Below are 19567 nucleotides of genomic sequence, written 5' to 3'. Positions count from 1 at the left end.
CTTTATTGTACCGTAACAAGACAGCTAGATCATTGCGCGTGCGCAGTGTGCATTGTGAACATCTGAATCATCGATGTGCAGACCGAGAGGCGCGAGCTCTGGAGTGATGGGACCCAACTGAAGGAACAGGACCGAGTAACCACTCTCCAAACCTGGTTATGACAGGTAGTCTATTCTTTCATAAATTCGGTGTAATACTAAATGATCTGCAAATAAATGTATCACATTGCATTGTTATGTAGCGCAGTTAGGTAGAAGATGTTGTCTGAACGCACTTCAGATCTGGAGGTTAAAACGTTAGAGAATACCCTGACCTGTCATTTTAACCTTCACATTGTAATCCGTCGATTTGTACGGTATATATTTTCAATGAACTTGGCGAAAAGGTGTTAGTTTCACGATAAAACCCGAATGTAATGTATTATGTACTTGACTCAATCTAAAATATGTCCACCAAACGCGCTCATACATAGACATATTTTCCATGTCTGTATAACGTGATCGCTATAGTTAACTATCTGGAATCAATTTACGTTTAATCGACGTTAATTTACTATTATCAACAAATAATGAAAGTGGTGTTTATTTGCGTCTCAAGGGAACACGACGAACGTCTTCTCTTAGTATGGCGTCATGTATTGAGCCTGTGTCGAGAGCATAGATTCAGCACCATGGACAGCGTTTAGGGTAGCATTCTTCCGAGGAGAAATACCACTGTAAAACGAATTTATGGTAGTCACTTGTAAATCTGGATAGGTTTATACTTGACTTAGATATGGGCAATATATTTGTATTATTATTGTTATTATATCACAAGCTGGATCAGGTGTACCCATCTAGCATACACGTGACTGAATACATTCAAGTCATGGGTCTTTGTTGACGTGGAAAGGCATTTTCTTCCACTGTTGTGTGAGAGGATGTTTGATATGCAGTCCTTACAGTTATTTGCTTCTATCAAAACAGACATGTTATGTTGAACATCCAGTACTGTGTGTTCCTCACAAATGCCTCCGTAACATATTGAAAATAAGGTGGGCAAAGGCCTACAGTACACAACCATAAAAGTTCTCATATCCTGTAAAGTGCATTGAGCATAACACCGGTTTATAACAAATCTTGCACTCTCGTTTCATGCAGTACACACAAATAATTCAGCAGTGACGTAGGCTACAGGGCCATGGCCCACTGTTATGTTCTCGGGAGGAGGCTGACTCATCTGTCAGCTTCCCCCAGCAGCAGCTACACATTTAGCTGCAATGTAATTAACATGTTCTACAGGAAGCACAATGTCTCCTGTGATCCCGAGCTGAGAGGAGCTCAGACATGGAGAGGCTGTGACTCCAGTTCAGCTGGGATCACATTCATGATCTTCACGCGCCGATCGCGTCTACACAGCCCTCTCTCTAACCTCGGTCGGTGAAGGAAGAAACAACTGTCTTCACGAACCGCAACGCGACGTTAGGATTTGAAAGTAGCAATCCCGAAGAAGCGACACTGATCCGACGTGCGTGGATCCTTGCGATGATTCCCTGTCTGCCTTGTTCTCCTAGCGGGCAGGTTACATTCTGCCTCATCCCCTGACAGCCACCACTCGTGCTTGACTAGCCAGATCAAACAAATGGCAGGTGTTGGGCATGACTGGGCTCAGGACTCCTGCAGGCATGTTGTCATGTGTACCATAACGAGACGCACAGTATCAGTCGAGGTTTCTCCTCTGTAGGACTCGGACTCCCACCTACTCTTCAGCTGGTGTTGTGTCCACTGTCATTGCGAATGAGCACGAATCGAACCCAGTCGGTTTCACCGGAATGTCGCCGCTCTGTTGGTCAGAGACATCACAAGTCTTTATGTCCCACAAAACCTCGAGCGAGTTCGGTGGTATGGAAACTCTGGTTTAGCTCTCACGCTAACCGTGGAAAACAGACGAGAGCTAACTCTCTGGGGGAAGTGTGTCTCTGTGGCTGGATGACTAACAGCTAAGTGTACAGTGTGGGATGTGTTTATCCTGCTTTGGTCGATTTGCGCATTGGGTGTGAGCATTTGATTTTGCGCTTGATCATGCTGTAACTTTCAAATGATTCAGATGATAGGAAAAAATGCTACTCAAAATGTTCTATGGAGGCTTTTTTATTTGAACATTTTGTAACTGTGCTAATGAAACGGCATTACTACAACGGCAGACACTTGATCTTGAGAGTTGTTTGTAGGACTATGCACGTGTGTGTGCATGTTTATGCATTTTGTCAAAGACAACAGATGTTGTGACTAATTATATTTGTTTGTCTCTTGTGTGTGTGTGTGTGTGTGTGCATTTGTCAGATGTGAAGCATGACTACCTGCTCAGAGATCTGTGGGTCGGAGTATGCTGAGCACGGCCAGGGCGCGGTGAACAGCCAGTACCAACGCTACGGAGTCCGCTCGTACCTGCACCAGTTCTACGAGGAGTGCAGCGCCTCCATCTGGGAGCGCGATGAAGACTTTCAGATTCAGAGATCGCCGAGTAGGTGGAGCTCTGTCCTCTGGAAGGTGAGCGGGAGCCCAGCTTCATCACGACGCTCTCCGTTCGGAGTGTCGCGTGGTGCTGACCGGAAACATAACTTCCCATCTTTCTCCCCCCCCCCCTCCGCCCCTCCCCCCAGGTCTGTCTCGCTTTCGGAACCCTGATCCTGGTCGCGGGCCTCGTCATGCTCCTGATTGGCTACGTCACGCCCGCCAAGATCGAGGCGTTTGGCGAGGAGGAGCTGCTCTTCGTGGACAGCCACGCCGTGAGCTTCAACCGAGCTCTGGACGTCTGCAAGCTGACCGGCGCCGTGCTGTTCTGCGTGGGCGGCACTCTGATGGCGGCGGGGCTCCTCCTCTCCGCCTTCGCCAAGAGCTATTCCAAGGAGGAGCTGTACTTGCAGCAGAAGTTCAAGGAGAGGCTGGCTGATCTGCAGGCCACCGTGAGCCCCATCACCAGAGCCCCCACCCCTGGAGAGGGCAAGGTCCCCATCACCCTTTCCAAAGTCCAGAACGTCCAGCCCAGCTCGGAGACCTGACAGTCAACATGAAGATCTGACGTGCTCGTCGGTGTGCTTGAGTGCGTGTGTAATTGTGAGTGTGTGTGTGTGTTCCTCACAGTCTTCTTTTCTAAGGTCAGCTTACATGGTTACTCACCTGGCTCCGGTCTGTTGAAGTGTTTAAGTAGCAGTTCACCATGCCATGTTGTCTCAGATGTCAGGAAGGACAAAGCCACCATAGAGGTCCTAGTTGGAAGGTCTTGACACAGGACCGTCCTTCCTCATTTCTGTTGACAAATCAATCTGCAATCAGGCTGTAATGTAGACCTGTGATGAAAAAGCACATGCTTTCTACCATCCTGTCACATCAGATCAGATATTTCCTTCGTGGCAGTGAGGAAGGGTGAATGCATGTACAGATGTTTGGACGGGGGTATGAAATGTTAGCAGCCCTGAAATAATCTGTCTGTGTTTTTGGTGTCATGCTGTCTACCTGGAGCAAAAGCACACGCAAAGGCATTTCCAGGCTATCATTTCACCTCTCAGAAACCCATCTTTTAGTAGGTAACAGCCTTTACACTTATTTCCTCTCACCTAAGGTTTCGTTAGTGTGAATCAGATGCCTTTTCCATTATATGTGCTTAGATGTGCCATCCGAAAGTTGTCTTTGTAATAATACTCAAACTAGTCTATCGTTGCCACAGTTGGAAGGGAAATTGCTATAAATCAATCCCCCCAAAATACTGTTAACAGGCATAAGGTCCTATGTATAAAATAACAGATTCTCATAGTGAGGAAAAGCCTTCTACAAGAACCAGTTTTCTGTGGTGCACCGTACATACTCCATGTGATGGTGCACTGTCTTACACCTAAAGAGTCAGGGTAGATGTTCAAAGGTTTTGTTAACTTAAATAATATATTGATTCGTTCAGGAAAATGTACCTCAATCCACCTCTAATGGAAGTTAAGTTATCAAACGGAGGAAGGCTATCAGAAGAACAAATTGAGGGCTGGCGTCCTGTTTTCCGTTCTTCTGCTTCCAGGCTCCCGTCCAGGAAACCGCACGATACAATCGATAGGAACAAGACAGAATGAGAGAGCTGCTGTACTGTTCACTGTTATGGTGTTTGGATATAGCTGGCACCATGTCACCAAGTACTCTGCTGTTCTCCATACCTCACCTCAACACTCATTTTCTCACTGATTGAACACATGTCTACTGTTAGATAAAATATGTGTCTGTGGGACAGGAAGTCAATACGTGTAGATCATCTTTCATAATGATGATGATGTAAATGCGTGTACGTGTGTGTGTATGACTGCGACACAAAAAATCTAGGTACAAATCATCTGCTCCATGTCATGGTACAGTTAGCATGTAGAGGTATCATGTACCATTTCATTTGAAACCTTTGATTATCTTCTGAGTACAGTACTGTACAGTGAGCAGATCATTGTAGACGTGCACGTAGGTAGGCTGACCTTTCGCTGGATCAAATCCCCTTAAACTCTGCAGTTCCTTTCTCTTATATTTTTCTAGTTGTGAATACTATCATCCCAGGCTAAACGACAAATCCCCTCTTGAGAACAATACATAGGATCAGATGTGTAAACTATCAATAGCATCTTTATAGAAAAAATATAAATCGAGTCCTTCAAGCAGCCAAAAGTTTTAAAACATCAGGGTCATTATTGTCAGGATGATTATTTGTTCTATTTGTGATTGACATTCTAAAATGTCAGTCTAAAATTAATAATATTTTTGGGACAACCTTGGCAGTAACCTCTATACAGTATGAGTGATCAGTAGGTGGTTAAACTGTGCTAATACCGTGTAGTGTCCTGTTGTGAATACCTTTGATTTCCATGCAGTACTATTCTGTACGTTGACCCCCGTGTTTCAAATCATTTCTAAATGTGACAGGTGATCGTTTAGTGAACTCCAAGGGAAAATTCGATCGGTGGTTTCGAACTGTTGGGAGTGAAAAGAAAGACAAAAAAACAAAGATAAAAGAGATATATTAATGTCTAACGTATATGTCTATTTTTAAATTAAGATATTAAAATGATCTGCAGCCTATACTGTGTTGTTTCATCATTATAAATGACTTCCTTTTTTCAGTCCAAGCATTGGAGCTGTTCTGTCTGCAGAAACATTTAAACCACCTCTATCTTGCGTAAGAGCTGCTCACTAAGGGTGAAGTGTTGTGTTCCTGTGTGGAGCTCTGGGAGAGAGGTTGTTTCCAACCTGTTCAGGAGGCTGGTGGGGTGGGGGTTGCAGGATGCAGGATGCAGGATGGATGGCAGGGCTGGAAATAAACCTTGACAATATTCAGGCGTGCTCGACGATGACTCACAGGTGAACGCTTCTCCCCCTGCGCTCCGTGACTCACCCTCTGAGTTCCACCCTGGCTCACTGTAGCGAGGGTGGCGCGGCTATTGGGTTGTATCAAACGGTAAGCCACGCTGGGAGATTCATAGCGACATGGAGGGTTCAGTCACCTCTACCTGTAGAATCTCTGCGTCAAAGATATAAAGACACACTTCAAGACAGTTTTCACAAAGCGTTTCAGAGTAGAACAGATGATCTAGGATCTGTCAGTTTATGAGCAGTTAGAGGAGCTAGTCCCAGATCAACACGCCAAGGCTCCATGGAAACAGTATCATGAGTGTGATTCTCATCATGTATTTAACCATGAGAACGTGTTGTTCAACATAAAAGAACCAGCTGTTAACTCTGCTCCAATGGGATTTTACAACCCAATCAAAATTCTTCCGTGCAAAGTTCTGACCAATCAAATCATATCGAATCTGGTATTTTCCAAAGTAGAAATACTCCAATATGAAACAATAGTGATTGGTCAGTTTGAAAGAGACTGCATGTTATTTTCAATTTGATTTTATTTGTGACCTTTTACAAGAACATCCTGGTAGCACAGTCATGCACCTGAAGCACCATGTTGTGGAACAGGTTAGTTACGCAGAAATAGGAAGTCAATCTCCTCATGCATTGTACAACTACATTCAGTCAGATACAGAAGTTACACAACATAGCTTATTACCCTTACCGCTCTCCTACAGTACATACAAAGATCATCATGTATACTGACCCATCATTTAACACTCAACATCTCAGGCTCAATGACAGAACTACCAAAAAAGGTCATTTTGAAAACATTGAACGATTTAGCGTCAACATACCCGTTTGAAAACATACTGGAGATAGAGGAATGTATGAGCTAGTGTAACTACAGTACACAGAAACCTACATCTGTCGTTCAGAGTTGAGGTCCATTTAGTTTTTAAATCATTCTCAGTTCTTACATGCAAATGGGAGTTCTGCCTCGTACTCTATCCTTCATGTTGTTCATTCAGCAAAATTTCCATTCTAAAAACACAATAGGTCCCAAACAGAACTTAGTAACAGCTTAGCAATAATGTCAGTAAGGCTATGCTCCCCTACCTAATGATTGGTGGGGAAATGGGGTGTAGCTATGAACCCTAATAAAACGTGGAACTCATTATAATACCGTCTACTATAAAATATATCATATATATTATTTAATGCATTTGTCATATCTGTGACTGTGAATATATGTGTGCGTCTATTTGCTTTCATCTTGATCAGTTTCCCACCACACCTCTTGTGGAATGACTGACAATTGCCATCAGCTCTTCTCCTCCTCATTCTTCTCATTGGAGCCTGTTTCTACCTCTTTAGCCTGCTCCTCTCCGTTTGCTGCCTTCTCCTTTTCTCTTTCTCCATTCCCCTCTTCTGCCTCCTTCTGCTCCTCGGACTCGTCGCTTTTGGCATCTTTAGAACTAGCAGCGTGGTCTTTTCCCTCTCCCTCGTTCCCTTCTTTCTCTCTGCTCTCCTCCGTCTCTCCTCCGGCCCCTTCTTCTGTGGCCTTCTCCTCCTTCTCTTCCTTCTCCTCCTTCTCTTCCTTCTCCTCCTTCTCTTCCTTCTCTTCCTTCTCCTCCTTCTCTTCCTTCTCTTCCTTCTCCTCCTTCTCTTCCTTCTCTTCCTTCTCCTCCTTCTCTTCCTTCTCTTCCTTCTCCTCCTCTTCCTTCTCCTCCTTCTTTTCCTTCTCTTCCTTATCCACGTTCTCTTCCTTCTCTTCCTTCCCATCCTTCGTCCCTGCAGGGTGAGCGCTTTCTTGCTCTTCCTCTTTGTTCTTGTTCTCCTCGTCTCCCTCCGTCGTGGGAGGGGCCTCCTCCTCGGCCCCGGGGTCAGTGGGATCGGCTTCATTCTCCTCCTCCTGCCCTCCATCTGTAGTTTCCGGGACTTCCTCCCCTGCATCCGGGACTTTCTCTCCTGCCTCAGAGGCTTCTTCTGCGGTGTTCTCACCACCAGCAGCGTCTACTTCCTGCTCTGCAGTCTCCTCTGGACCCTCCTCTATGCTGCTCTCGGCTGGCTGCTGGCACACAGAAAGAACAGAATGGAAAGTGCTAGAATACAATACGATAGAATAATGTTACTCACAATATGTCCCTTATGAGGCTGATGTCTTTGATCCTTAGAATGAGATTCCAAGTATTCTAGGCCAAAGATTTCAACAACAAGAATTATACTGGGCACTCACAAGGGGAGAGGAACACATGACAATATGTGCAGCCATTCTCACTGGAAAATATGGGGAAAGCAAATGGCATTGGAGCATATGGAGTTTGACTGTGTGATTCATACACTGTCTGCTCTACGAGGATGTGGAGGTGAGGAGAAGGTGTGAAATCAGCGTCACTGAGTGAGTCTGCGGCTGTCACCTCCTCAGATGGGGGGTCTTGTGGAGTCTTGTTGCCAGGCTCCACGTCCCCCTCCTCAAGCCTCTGGTCTGCCTCATCTGAAACCCAGCCCAGGAGGAGACACACAGTCATCGCACAGCTCACCGTACATCACTCACACCATGATGACAAGACAAGTTCAATTGACATTCGGAGAGGCCTTCTTTGTCACCCTACTCATTCAAATCTCAATCTCCTCCTCAATTTATTCTAAAACTGAAATATGTGGAGCCTGTAGATAGTCCGATGTTAGAAAGGCCAGTTCCTCTTCATGTGACCGAGTGACTAAGATTCCTATATGTGCTTGCAATGTTTTTGTCGCTGCTCGAGCTATTCCACTCAAGCTGTGACGTTCTGCTCACAGACTTTCAGAAGCCCAGCACTGACACCCCCTGGTCAAAAGCAAGACCTTCTGCTCCATTACCTTGGAACAGACCTACAATCAGCCGTGTTACTCAACCGAGACTCTCAATAGCACATGAGTGTTACTGTATGCCTGGCTGCCCAGACAAGTTGATATCTATAGCACACTAGAAAGTGAAGAGCTCAGCTACATTCAGCTTCAGAATTCAGCTTCAACAGCCTTGGAATGATCCTCTACATTCTTGACATCTACAGCATGTCAATGTACTGTTTATTACATGTACATAGATCTTTAAATGTATCAGACAGGTATACTTACTGTAGTTAATGAACAAGGCTACAGTATCAGAATACCATGAGAAGATTACAACTGCCTTTAGCGTTTGTCATTTCCAAGTTCTTTGGATTTCAGTACATATGCAGTAGAATGTAATATTGCTTTATATGTTTATTTTAGAGGAAACAATCAAGACAGTAATGAGAGCATATTCAAGTGCAACATAGCACCAGGCCCTTTCACAAGTGTATGTAAATCAGAAGCTTTAAGCAATTAATGTACGATTCACAAGAGGAATATCACTGTATGGCCTGAGAAACAAAACAATTACACTCTGGTTTTAAATAGTTGATGAGTAAGAATTGTAAATGAAATAATAAATGAAAAAAATACTAAAACATTAATAAGTTTATTTGGAAGTTTCCCTTTCTCTAGTGCCAGTTTAGAAAATACTGCCTTCCAGAACAGTTTAAGGAGACATTAAATGCATTCCAAATGCAAAAACTGATTGAAGTTTAGCAGCAGAGATGAAACACCATGGTATAAAAGGGCTTCTCTGAATATTTTATGCAAATGCACATGCATCCATTAACGGTAGTCCTAACCATTGACTGTAAGTAGAGAAGATAATGTGACAATAAACATCTTAACGTGATTTAGCGAGAGGCCAGCCTCATGAAAATGCTAAATCTAATTAAATACAACATTTGAAATCCCCCTTCATTGAATTCAATAGATTTGACTGGGGAACGTTGGTGACTGGAGACTTTGGTGTCTATCTCCGTCTCTGAAACTCAGAATCATTAGTCTTCGGCTTAATTTATACCAGAGAGGTTTAAAAGGAAGGTTATGAGACACAGTGTTGCGACATACTATGTCACAGTATTCCTGAAACAATACAACATACAGGTCCAAACAACTTTGGCTCAGTGCAAAATGGATGGAATGAAACCTTCCTGTACAAACTATCTCAGACAGATCTCAATGCTCTCAAAGATGTGGAAGCGGCAATCAGTGAGACGCAGTCTAACATCTTGTAAACGTTAGACGTTTACAAGCTGTCTCCTGTAACTGGTCTTTTTCAAGCACTGTCTGAACAAGAATTTGGAACTGCATACAAAATATAATCATGTTTGGATAAAATCCGAGTTAATCTACGTTACATGTTTTGCATCTACACATACATTTTCTATTAACTTGGTTTTCTTGTCTGGCCTGCTTGTCATTCCACAGACAGCCGAGGAGAAGGACTCCTTGTTGTGTTGTAGCTTCTTGTAACTCCAGGTAACTTAGGTATTTATAGAACAGGGCCATGCCCTCCTGTGGCTCACTGGAGTCCAACAGAATTTCCATCTACATCTCACTGTCAACAAGAGCAGCGACTTCAGTTCAGTATGTGTAAATAACTCTTCTTCTTTTCTGCGCCGGGACAAGGAAACAATTCACAGCCTGCTGGGAAATGTTGTTTTTGACAGTTTGTTTCTGCAGCATGTCATTGTTGTGGAAAATAAGAGGCGTCGTTTTCTACTGCCTAGCGAAGGAAGCTAATGAATCTGCTGGGAGTAGCTCCAGACTCGGGATGTATCTCCCAGTTAAAGAGAAGCGATGGTGAAATGTGCCGTGTAAATATGGTAATGCGGTATGCAAATGAGGCCGTGTCTGTTAAAGTGTGCCACCTTTGATCAGAGTCACCGTGCAGGCCTCTGTTTTTCATGTTTGAAAGCGTAATCATAACTGCTATTACTGGTCAAAATGCATCTTGTTAACAAGACACACCTATCGTCACTCTCCGTGCATCGCTCATGTCGTCAACACAAATGGCTGCACGCTGGGACAACAGACCTGGATATGGGGTGTGTTTTTTGACACATTTTGGGCGATGAGCTTCATACATTGGATTGAACTCAGTCAAACCGGTAGGGCATGCAAAGCAGTGATAGAGGTTTGATACCACAGCAGTGATGTGGTACGTATGTCTCACAACAACATCAACGAAGCTGTTCCTTGATTCTGCATGTTTACACCATCCAGCCAGGGAGAATGCAACAGGGAGGAGGATCTGACAGCTCATAACTCTGGCTAGTAAATCCTAATTGTTGCCACTCAGCAGATATGTCCTGCAGGCTGACCAGGGTGCTATTAAACATTTGATGACCAACTGAGACCCAGACATTTTATGTTCCATATAGAGAAACATTAAGGTACATTTAAAGGTACCCCAGTCTTGGCCATGCCTCATAAATGCTTCCAAATGACCAAACCCTGGAAGGCAACACCGGTGTAATATATGCACCCTGAGGACATAGTGATGATTGGATGTCCAGATGTGACATGTCACCTTCAGCACTGGCACATGGCTACTCATTAAGCGGCTGTAGACCTGCCCGTAGACATGTCCATACTTGTCAGAGTAAACACAAGGAAGCTAGCATCTCACCGTTCCTCCACCAGAGTCACGTACAACGAGAACCGAATCACAGTGTGAAAACATGAAGGACACTCTCTTTTCGGTCTGACATCCTTCTACTACGCCACTCTAGATGGCAAACTTTGCAGCTTTGGCCTTGGCTTGCAATGCCTCAAACACAAAAGTGAAATAATGCGACAAGTAAGAGGAGACTTTATCATAGGAGACACTTATGGATAGCCAAAACACGAATTGTAAGCAGCACCGACTGCTAAATCCACCAAAGAGACAGATTGTGCATCTGTCCTCAGTCTGAACGCTTAGCTGATGTGAGACACATTTCCTGGAGACGCCACCACAAAACCCACTCAGAAACCGCGCCCGAGTGTAACTTTGAAATGATAGACAATTTCCTGCACAGTATGTCAAAAACAACACTTTGGTTAGCAGATTACCATGGGAGATGATCTGTTTTTCACTTTAATCCAGTAATCCAGCTTCAAAGGGTCATGAAAAAAAAAAGAAAACCTTTGCTTTCTGAAATGAAGGATGAAGGCGAGGCAAGGGTAAGTGTGCTGGATGTTGTGTGGAAGCTGTCTGGGCCCCTGACATGAAACAACACCTTCCGATCCCTCCCGTTCGGCATGTCCCGCTGGTGCATCCCCTCCCAGATAGGCCCCCGTGTCCTTTACATCCACCCAGGTTGTTTTTTACCCTGCGTCAACATCACCCAGGGCATTATGGGTATACACACTGATTGGCCTAATTCCCCGAGGCGGCGTCACCTTTTTACGACGTGAGAGGGAAACGTTTAATCTTGTTGTTTGCTTATAAAACTAGCTTTCACTTCGCTGATGGTTGTGTTAACGGGCGCCACATTAATCACTGGCTTTCTGCTATTCGACACAGCGTCCATAAAAACACATCATGTATCAAGAGGTTCATGACCAAACCACACATGTGGTTGCGTCTCCTCCGGAAAGCTCAACAATAAAAATTAATTATTTGATTTTCTAAAAGAAAGCTCGCAATTAGAGAAACATTTCAATTTTCATAGTGAATAAAATACTTGTGGAATCTTTTCATCAGGAATTCCAAAGCCACCACAGCACGGAAAGATTAAAAATGTAACTTCCATTTCTATGCCAGCCTCAACAAACCACTACATGCCATCCTTCTTTTAATTGATTGGTTATCTAAAATGATTCTTTCATGTTCCAAGCAGCCGAAATAGCTGATAAATAATGATAGACAGTGAATGTGAATCCTTCATATGTACACTGTAGCACAGAGGTGAATGGAGAAATGAACTGGCTTCCATTAACATTTCCCAAAGAAAAGAGGTCGTATTCACTTGCTTTAGGTTTTGTTCTGCACAAGGGCAAATGAGAATGAAAACATACACAGCTTAGTCCTTGGATCCCGGTGAAAGAAGCCATTTGCCAAACGCAGTTGTGGTTGCCTTGAAGTACACCATCTGCTCAGCTTTAATAAACACCAGGATACACAGTCGCTAAAGCCAGATTTACTGAATATGTGCTGTGAATATTTTAGATACAATGCATATTTGAACAATAAAGATCCGAACCACTGTTGTGATTGTCCATAATTATTCTTGGACCTCACTCTCTTTCTAGAATGCACTGAGACACATATTGCAGTACAATGGCTATGCCTCTACTAAATATATATGATCCTATTTATTCAGCATGAATAACCAAATTGATTTATACGTGTACTTTGCCTTCTACTAAACCAAAAGTTGTTTTTTTCTGTATTTTATTTACATAAACATCTCTTTACTGTACTTTACCTTACAAGCAGAACCAAACAAATGTTATGCATGTTGGGTTTAATGGAACCCACCAGAAAGCTTGTTAGCTTGGTCGGTTCTTCCTTTCTTAAGGTGCTTCTTTGACAGTTAATAACCGAGGTGGGGGCGAGGAGGGGGGATTTAAATACACATGCTGCCCCCCTACTCTGCGTGGCGTGGTTAATGCATGCGTAAGGGACAAGATAATCAGCCGGCACACTCTTCCTTCCCTCTTCCTAACCCAGCACGCTCTTTTGTTGATTTGTCTGAGCACCAATTTTGGCCTGGCGAGTGGCAGAGCCAAATAAAATGGTGTTTTGAAGGGGCCGCTGTGGAGTGATTATCCCTGGAAGGCAATTACCCCAAACTCACCCTCCCCTCCATCCAGCCTCCCACCCTCCTCCAACATCCACCATCAACCCCCGGAACCCCCCCCCCCTCTCACCCTGGGGAAGGTGTCTGTCAAGAAGACTTCAGTGTAAGCTTACAGTGTACAGCCAAGCAGCAAAACAGGTTTAAATAAAGATGATGAGAGAGGGAGACAGAAACTGTAAGAAAACAGGGAGAAGAGAGAGACACAGAGAGAGAGAGAGAGAGAGAGAGAGAGAGAGAGAGAGAGAGAGAGAGAGAGAGAGAGAGAGAGAGAGAGAGAGAGAGAGAGAGAGAGAGAGAGAATTAGAGTGAAAGAAAGAAAACATTTAAGAAGAAACAAAGACTCAAAAAGAGGGAGTACATTTAGAGAGAGAGAACGCGCAAGAAGGGCAGCAGGGGGTTTAAGTTAGAGAGAATACCGAACCTGACTCGGGTTACTAGTCCGGTTACTAGGTTACCAGTGATGAACAAGGCAGAGGGTAACGTTTCAGCTTATCGTCAGTGTCTTCTCCTCTGCCCCGCTCCAAGCTCTGACATCTCCTGAGAGATAGAGTCAGTGTTTCCCCTCCTCTCATTTCCTCCCTGTTGTATAAAGTATACGGGACACAACGGGATTGTAAGTAGGAGAGCTGTGCTTTTCAGCACCCTGGACAGCGACAAGACACCCGCGCCAGCAGGATCGCCACGTGTGACAAACGATCAGACAAGCAAACACGCCACGACGAGACAGGATTGAAACAATCCCGGCAACCTCACACAGAAACACCTCAGGAACGACTCGACTCGACACGACACCACATCGTGCACTCGACGCTCGTTTAGATCTACAGTCAAACTGTCCAATGACGTCGTCTCCGAGCCCCAGTTTGTGTGTGTGTGTGTGTGTGTGTGTGTGCGTGTGTGTCTGGAGGAAACAGAGTGGAGAGGCAGTACAGCTGGTCCACTGAACCCTGTAACCATGCTCTGACGGCTCCCATTGTCCTTCCTGTCCGTCATGCAGCCCGCTACACCCCCCACTGAGTTACAGGTCAACAGGTCCCCCAGAGCGCGCTCACCTGGCCAGAACAAGACGTGACATGATCTAATATACAGATGACATCTGAGGTGGAATTAGAGGTGGATGGGAGTCCTGTGGTAGATACTTAGTGGGCTTTGTGTGGCAGATGTGAGGATGTTTTTTAGGGGACACGCTCAGGCCTTACCAGAAGCTGTCATCCAGGTGCAGTACTAAACATCTTGAATATACTCCCTGTAGGTAAAGCCCTAAGCTATATTGTAGAAATAAAGCAACTAACCTACATTGTTAACCTCCTTTAGAGTCAATCCCTGAATGCAACTTCCACCTCGGAGGCCTTTAAACGGGGTATTTCAAAGTTTTCAACCGTGTCCTCACCAAGTTTAGCCAAACAAGTCTAAGACGCCCTTCGCCACAGTCTTTAGAGAGCTGCAGTTAGGTGAGCCAGGACCAGATGGGTACGAGACAGAATGACGTAATGTGTCTCAGGCTGTTTGTGTGTTCGTCTGCCGGTGATGCTCCAGCTCGTCTCCACTTTCCTAGATCACCAGCCCCCTCCAGTGGCCAGAAGAGAGAAGAGCATTATATAAGCTCCCGAGACATGACATCATCGATGTTAGAGATGAATGAATGAATGTTGGGCCCTGCCCACACACACGGTCACATGTTGGACTCGTAGAGTATCACTGAAATGCCCTGTTTGATACATACACACGCATACCTACACGCACACACAGACACACACAAACAAACACACACAGACTGAGATATACGACACGCTAAATAAAGGTTGGCTTTTAGGGGGGAAACGCTTCAATGGTTTGAATGGTCTATTGAGATGAATGAATGCTATAGTTTCCATGGTGTTATCCACAGTACCACAGTACATCTGGCTACTGTCGTTCACATACTGTACTGTCCGTTATGTCTTAGTGCTGATTCCAAGCTCAGAGCTGGACAGATGCAGATCCCAAACCGAGTGGAATCAGGTGGGTGGTATGTCGGCCATCTTGCCAGAGCCCATCCCCACCCTTTTGAGATCTGCGGGTCTGACCCGAGAGAAGAGAAGTGGAGACCTAGAGCCAGATTTAAAAGCAGAGCCACGGCTGCTCTAATGAACACCTAAACCCCAAATGACTTCCCTGCACAGTCGGGGAAGCATTCCGTATGCGTTGTCAAGGTGAGAGAGACCATCCTGATCCAGTAAGCTCAGTGGAATACCAGGCCTCCTGGGCTGTCGATGGAACCGTGCCATATCACTAACACCCAGCCCTTGTTTTGAGACTGCAGGGGAGAGGCTAGGAGCTGGTTTGGAATCCTTCCACAGTTGCTTTAATGAGAACAGAGAGCCTCAGAGGCCTCAGCGGGAGGGGGACGCATTCCATTCCTACCGTTGTCCTGGACGCCCAGAGACATGCTCAGTCCGCTCCTCTTCTTACGCAGGGAGATGAGACGTGCCTGGGAGATCTCCCTGACGATGGACGACAGGTGCTCTTTGTTCCCCGGGGGGGAGGTCTTGGAGTCGCCGCCGTCGCTACACGCAGCCATGGACTTGCTCTGGGGGATGGAGGGATGAATGGACGAGGGAAGAGTTGGTGGATGAATGGATGGATGTGTGGATGGATAGGTGTTTGGAGTGAGTAAGTGTGGGCCCAATTTGGGATTAGAAAACGTAATCTCTAATATGAAAGTGCATACAGCGAGTCTCTATTGTTATGAGGAAGTGTCTTAAAGTCAATGCTCACTGTTCCATTCTGCTTAGAAAACCTGTAAATGGGTGGCAGAGAAGCGGCTTTGGACCTGGGGAAACAAAACAACAAGTTCAAGCATTTGAGTTCTTGCAACTGGGATAACAATAGTTTCGATGCTTGAATCAAATCATTTTGGAATACTTCATTAGGATCGAATCCAAGGTCCTAACCCTAGAATCCTCCTCATTCCTCGTGGCTTAGTGAAGAGGAGGTCGCTGTAAGGCAGCCGTTTAAACCGCTCTCGCCCGACAGCGACATAGAACTGTCCGTTCTCCAGGTCCTTACCGTCACTGACTAGAGCTCCATCAAATGTGTACAGGCTGGAAAACACACAAACACAACACACATTGTCATAGGACTGAGTTAAGTTGAGATCTCCAACAATGCTCCAACAGCTCTTTCAGGACCAGAGGTCTCATCCTACCTTCGTACCCCACCCAGGAGCCTGTATCCCATCTTCTCCGTGATCATCTCCAGGACCCTCTCGTACTGCCCCTGCACCCTCTGGGGAATCAGGAGCCTCACCGCCGGGTTCAGCACGTCCCCGTTCGCCACCACACTGACGAGGCACAGAGAAACGAGCACAGAGAAATACGCGCAGAGAAATTAGCACAGAGAAATAAGCACAGAGAAATAAGCACAGAGAAATGAGCACAGAGAAATGAGCACAGAGAAACGACACACAGAGAAATAAGCACAGAGAAATAATCACAGAAAAACAAGCTCATACACTGGCGACGTCGATAACCCGGCTCACACACTCAGGGCATCATGATAACCTTGCTCGTGATAACTTGGACAACTTACAAGATTGTACATGGTTCTTTGATGGGCTTCAGGAACCTTGCTGACACTATGATTCGACTCTGGGGGACCGGTTTGAGCTGCAATGAAAGATAACACATTGGAGATGGAGTACTAATTCTGGCATTACGAATAGTAATATACATGCTATTTTAAGATTTCCAGAACATGAACCGATCAATCAGTTGTTTAGTTGCTTTGTAAAGTAAATATATTACATGGTACCATACTATAGCAATGACCTAGTGATTGTTCAGTCAAGAATCATGAATTATGCATCACTGTATGAGTCAAGCCTGTTTGTAATGCAAGAAAAAGCAACAGTGATATGTGTTGCTTCAAAACAACCTTCTTAACTTTCTAATCTCTTGCAGGGACAAAAAAGAAATATCAGAGGAAAGACAAACACAGATCCGTGCTCGTCTCTCCCCTGGGGATGATGGGCGAGTGCAGCCCAGTGGAATGTCCAGTGTCCTGGGCCGGACCTGACATGTCCCAGACGCCTATCCCGGGATCTTCACGGCTATGTCCAATATGAGTTCATTTTCCTGCACGCCACTTTGTGCTCCATGGCAACAATGCTGTGTGTTGAAGGATGGAGGACAGGGAGCTAAGCTACTTTTAGACCCCATTGGACACGAAGAATGGTTCCTTCCCCTTCTCTGACCCTCCACGCTGCATGGTAAGGCATATCAAGAGGTCACAGGTTCAGATCCCCACCTCCCCGGCCCCCTGTACGTGGCTTTGGATGAAAGCACCTGCTAACCGACTTCCCATAGAAAGGCCTGCAAGGAAGGTTTGTTTTAGGAGAACTTACAGAAGGTTCTAGACCAAAGGAGTCTGTGCTGCCATCTCCCTAGCAACACTGGTGTGTGTTGGTGTAGGAAGGGGAGTCTAGGCTGCAGGCCTGATGGGTCACAGCGAGAGCTCTAAGTGCTCCATCTACCACCAGGAGTGCTGCGTGGAGGACCTCTCTAATTGATGCAATCAGGGATCTCAAGAGAAGACAGAGAGGAGAGTGTGGCTCTCATAAATAGATTGGCTGTTTAATGTTTGCCCAGTACAATTATCTGAACACACAACCTACCTCCAATAAACTGCTTTTAGAGGGTAAATAAAACCCTTATGCTGAAGGGAAAAGAGTAGCTAATGTTGAGGAGCTTTTTATTCCACAGAGACTTAAACTAGGGTTGGTTGTTAGATAGAATTTAAAAAAAGGATCAAATAAAATCGTTGTTATTCCGTGCCAGGTTCTGAGTCAGACCTGAAAAGGTGTAATATTCCATTATGTAACATGAACAGGATAGAGGCCTTTGGTTTGGGCAGGATTTCAAATACCTCCTCATTTTGACAAGCAGAAGGATATGTCTCAAAGTCAGTGCCAAGTTGGCGTTGCAGACGTGCTCTTGATTAAAGATGCATTCAACATAGTCGGTTATGATTCTTATGAATCAATAATTCATGGTCACTGAGACGGGAACCGGGTGATTCGGCACCAGTAACAATGAGGTACAGGACTAAACCTTACACCTCGCTTTGCTGATCTTTCTCAAACTACCACACCGTGGAGGCCAGAGGTCTGGCAAGCTCTGCTGAGGTGCTAAAAGAGCTGATGTGACCTGAGGGACTACTGCAGTGTGATGTCAAGGCTCGTCTCACCTGTCCCACCACAGTCTGCAGCATGCGTCTCTTTCGGGGGCCGATCTGCTGGTAACTGCACCATAAACAGCAGAGTTATTGCCCTTCTCTCATAAATCAATCACAAAGTTATGTATACCAACATACACTTTTCAGTGGTTCATTTTCACTTGAAAAAAATCAAATATATATACGTATATATATTGAAGTGGGTGAGCCTAATTGATATACATTCACCTAAAAGATCTGCAGGTGTCTTTGAGAAAAGTGGGCCGAAAGGCACAATAACACCCTTACAAAGCTCTTTACCTGTAAAGCTGTCTATTATTAGAGCGATAACTGTGACTCAGGGCTGTGAAACTGTCACAGTATTTACAATGACTCAGTAAAAACATACAAGCCCAATTAGTTCATTAGCATATCTTGCATTAGCAACAATCAGATATCTACAGCTACCTTAGCAACTCATAATTCACATTTAATTCAAATGCAACTGTATATCATTTAATAACCAACGCTAAATAAGCTAAAGTCAACGTTTTCACTTTAACAAAAGTATCTTACTCCAGTTTCTTGAATTTTTCTTTGCCGGCAGCGACATATTGCTCTCCGCTCTGCAGGTGCTCCAACGAGTCCACCCGGTGTCCTGCTTTTGGAGTGTAGATATTCCGAACCGCCCCGAAAGGAGCCTGCACACCGCCAGTTACTTCCCTGAGAAAAGTCTCAAAATTAGACACCCTCTTCTCGTTAACCACCACACGACGTGCTTCGTAATAAGGGTCCCCGTTTCTGTACACAAAAATGTTTTTCACGACAGGTTGAGATAAAAAATTTGGTTTTTCAGAGTTCATGACTGTGCGTAATATACGATGATTTTAATACGCCAAATAAATGTATTTAAAATTAAGAAAGAAATTCTGAGTAATGAGAAAAGAAACTGCAGGACGGGACGGTCCTCATTATAAACACGCCATGAAAGGTAATTGTACGTCCGTTCTGTCCGACCGGTCAAAGTTGAATGGGCGTCCCGCACTTATCATAACCCTGATCACACAAACTGAAGCCTATGGTCGCTATAATTCTGGAATTGCAGAGCTCCGACTTGTCAGGAAAAGGCCCACAACATAAATGTATACGTAACAGATAACAGTTGAGAAGATTACAATACTGGGTAACTGTAGGCTATAGCGCTACTTAATTGGTGTACATTATGGTTGCGCGTACACCGCTATGCCCAGGTGACAATAGAGGTCTCGTGCCGCCCGCAGTTTCTCTATACAGTGTAAGCAGTATCATGGGAGCTCGTGTTGAGGTGTTTCTATAGAAACGCCGTGCAATCCTCG

The 19567-nt window shown here is 44.9% G+C and overlaps 2 protein-coding genes across 2 annotated transcripts; one reads left to right on the top strand and one right to left on the bottom strand.

Moving 5' to 3' along the window:
* Positions 1 to 2331: 2331 nt before the first annotated feature.
* Positions 2332 to 3069, top strand: nrsn1 (neurensin 1). Its single transcript, XM_084670207.1, has 2 exons — positions 2332 to 2529; positions 2643 to 3069. The coding sequence occupies exons 1-2, from the start codon at positions 2332 to 2334 to the stop codon at positions 3039 to 3041; spliced, it is 597 nt and encodes a 198-aa protein (XP_084526333.1). The 3' UTR covers positions 3042 to 3069.
* A 2850-nt stretch (positions 3070 to 5919) lies between these two features.
* Positions 5920 to 19109, bottom strand: LOC146300983 (doublecortin domain-containing protein 2-like). Its single transcript, XM_084708547.1, has 10 exons — positions 18789 to 19109; positions 18246 to 18300; positions 16590 to 16666; positions 16207 to 16341; positions 15953 to 16102; positions 15777 to 15831; positions 15423 to 15588; positions 7767 to 7843; positions 7106 to 7420; positions 5920 to 6928 (listed from the first exon to the last, which is right to left on the bottom strand). Exons 1-10 carry the CDS (start codon positions 19073 to 19075, stop codon positions 6671 to 6673), a joined length of 1575 nt encoding a protein of 524 aa, XP_084564673.1. The 5' UTR covers positions 19076 to 19109; the 3' UTR covers positions 5920 to 6670.
* Between the last annotated feature and the right edge of the window lie 458 nt (positions 19110 to 19567).

Source organism: Hypomesus nipponensis, chromosome 2, assembly GCF_054491055.1.
Source record: "Hypomesus nipponensis isolate SF chromosome 2, ASM5449105v1, whole genome shotgun sequence".
Lineage (NCBI taxonomy): Eukaryota > Metazoa > Chordata > Actinopteri > Osmeriformes > Osmeridae > Hypomesus > Hypomesus nipponensis.
The sequence above is the reverse complement of the archived record's forward strand: the minus strand, read 5'-3'. Positions and strand labels throughout refer to the sequence as shown.

Excerpts from the sequence above, each read along its gene's own strand:
- nrsn1 (XM_084670207.1), top strand. The coding sequence starts at position 2,332 with ATGACTACCTGCTCAGAGATCTGTGGGTCGGAGTATGCTGAGCACGGC. Across the intron at positions 2,530-2,642 it reads GGAGCTCTGTCCTCTGGAAG|GTCTGTCTCGCTTTCGGAAC; the intron begins GTGAGCGGGAGC and ends CCCTCCCCCCAG.
- LOC146300983 (XM_084708547.1), bottom strand. The coding sequence starts at position 19,075 with ATGAACTCTGAAAAACCAAATTTTTTATCTCAACCTGTCGTGAAAAAC. Across the intron at positions 16,342-16,589 it reads AAAGAACCATGTACAATCTT|TGTGGTGGCGAACGGGGACG; the intron begins GTAAGTTGTCCA and ends GTGCCTCGTCAG. Across the intron at positions 7,844-15,422 it reads TCTGGGCGTCCAGGACAACG|ATGAGGCAGACCAGAGGCTT; the intron begins GTAGGAATGGAA and ends GCTGGGTTTCAG.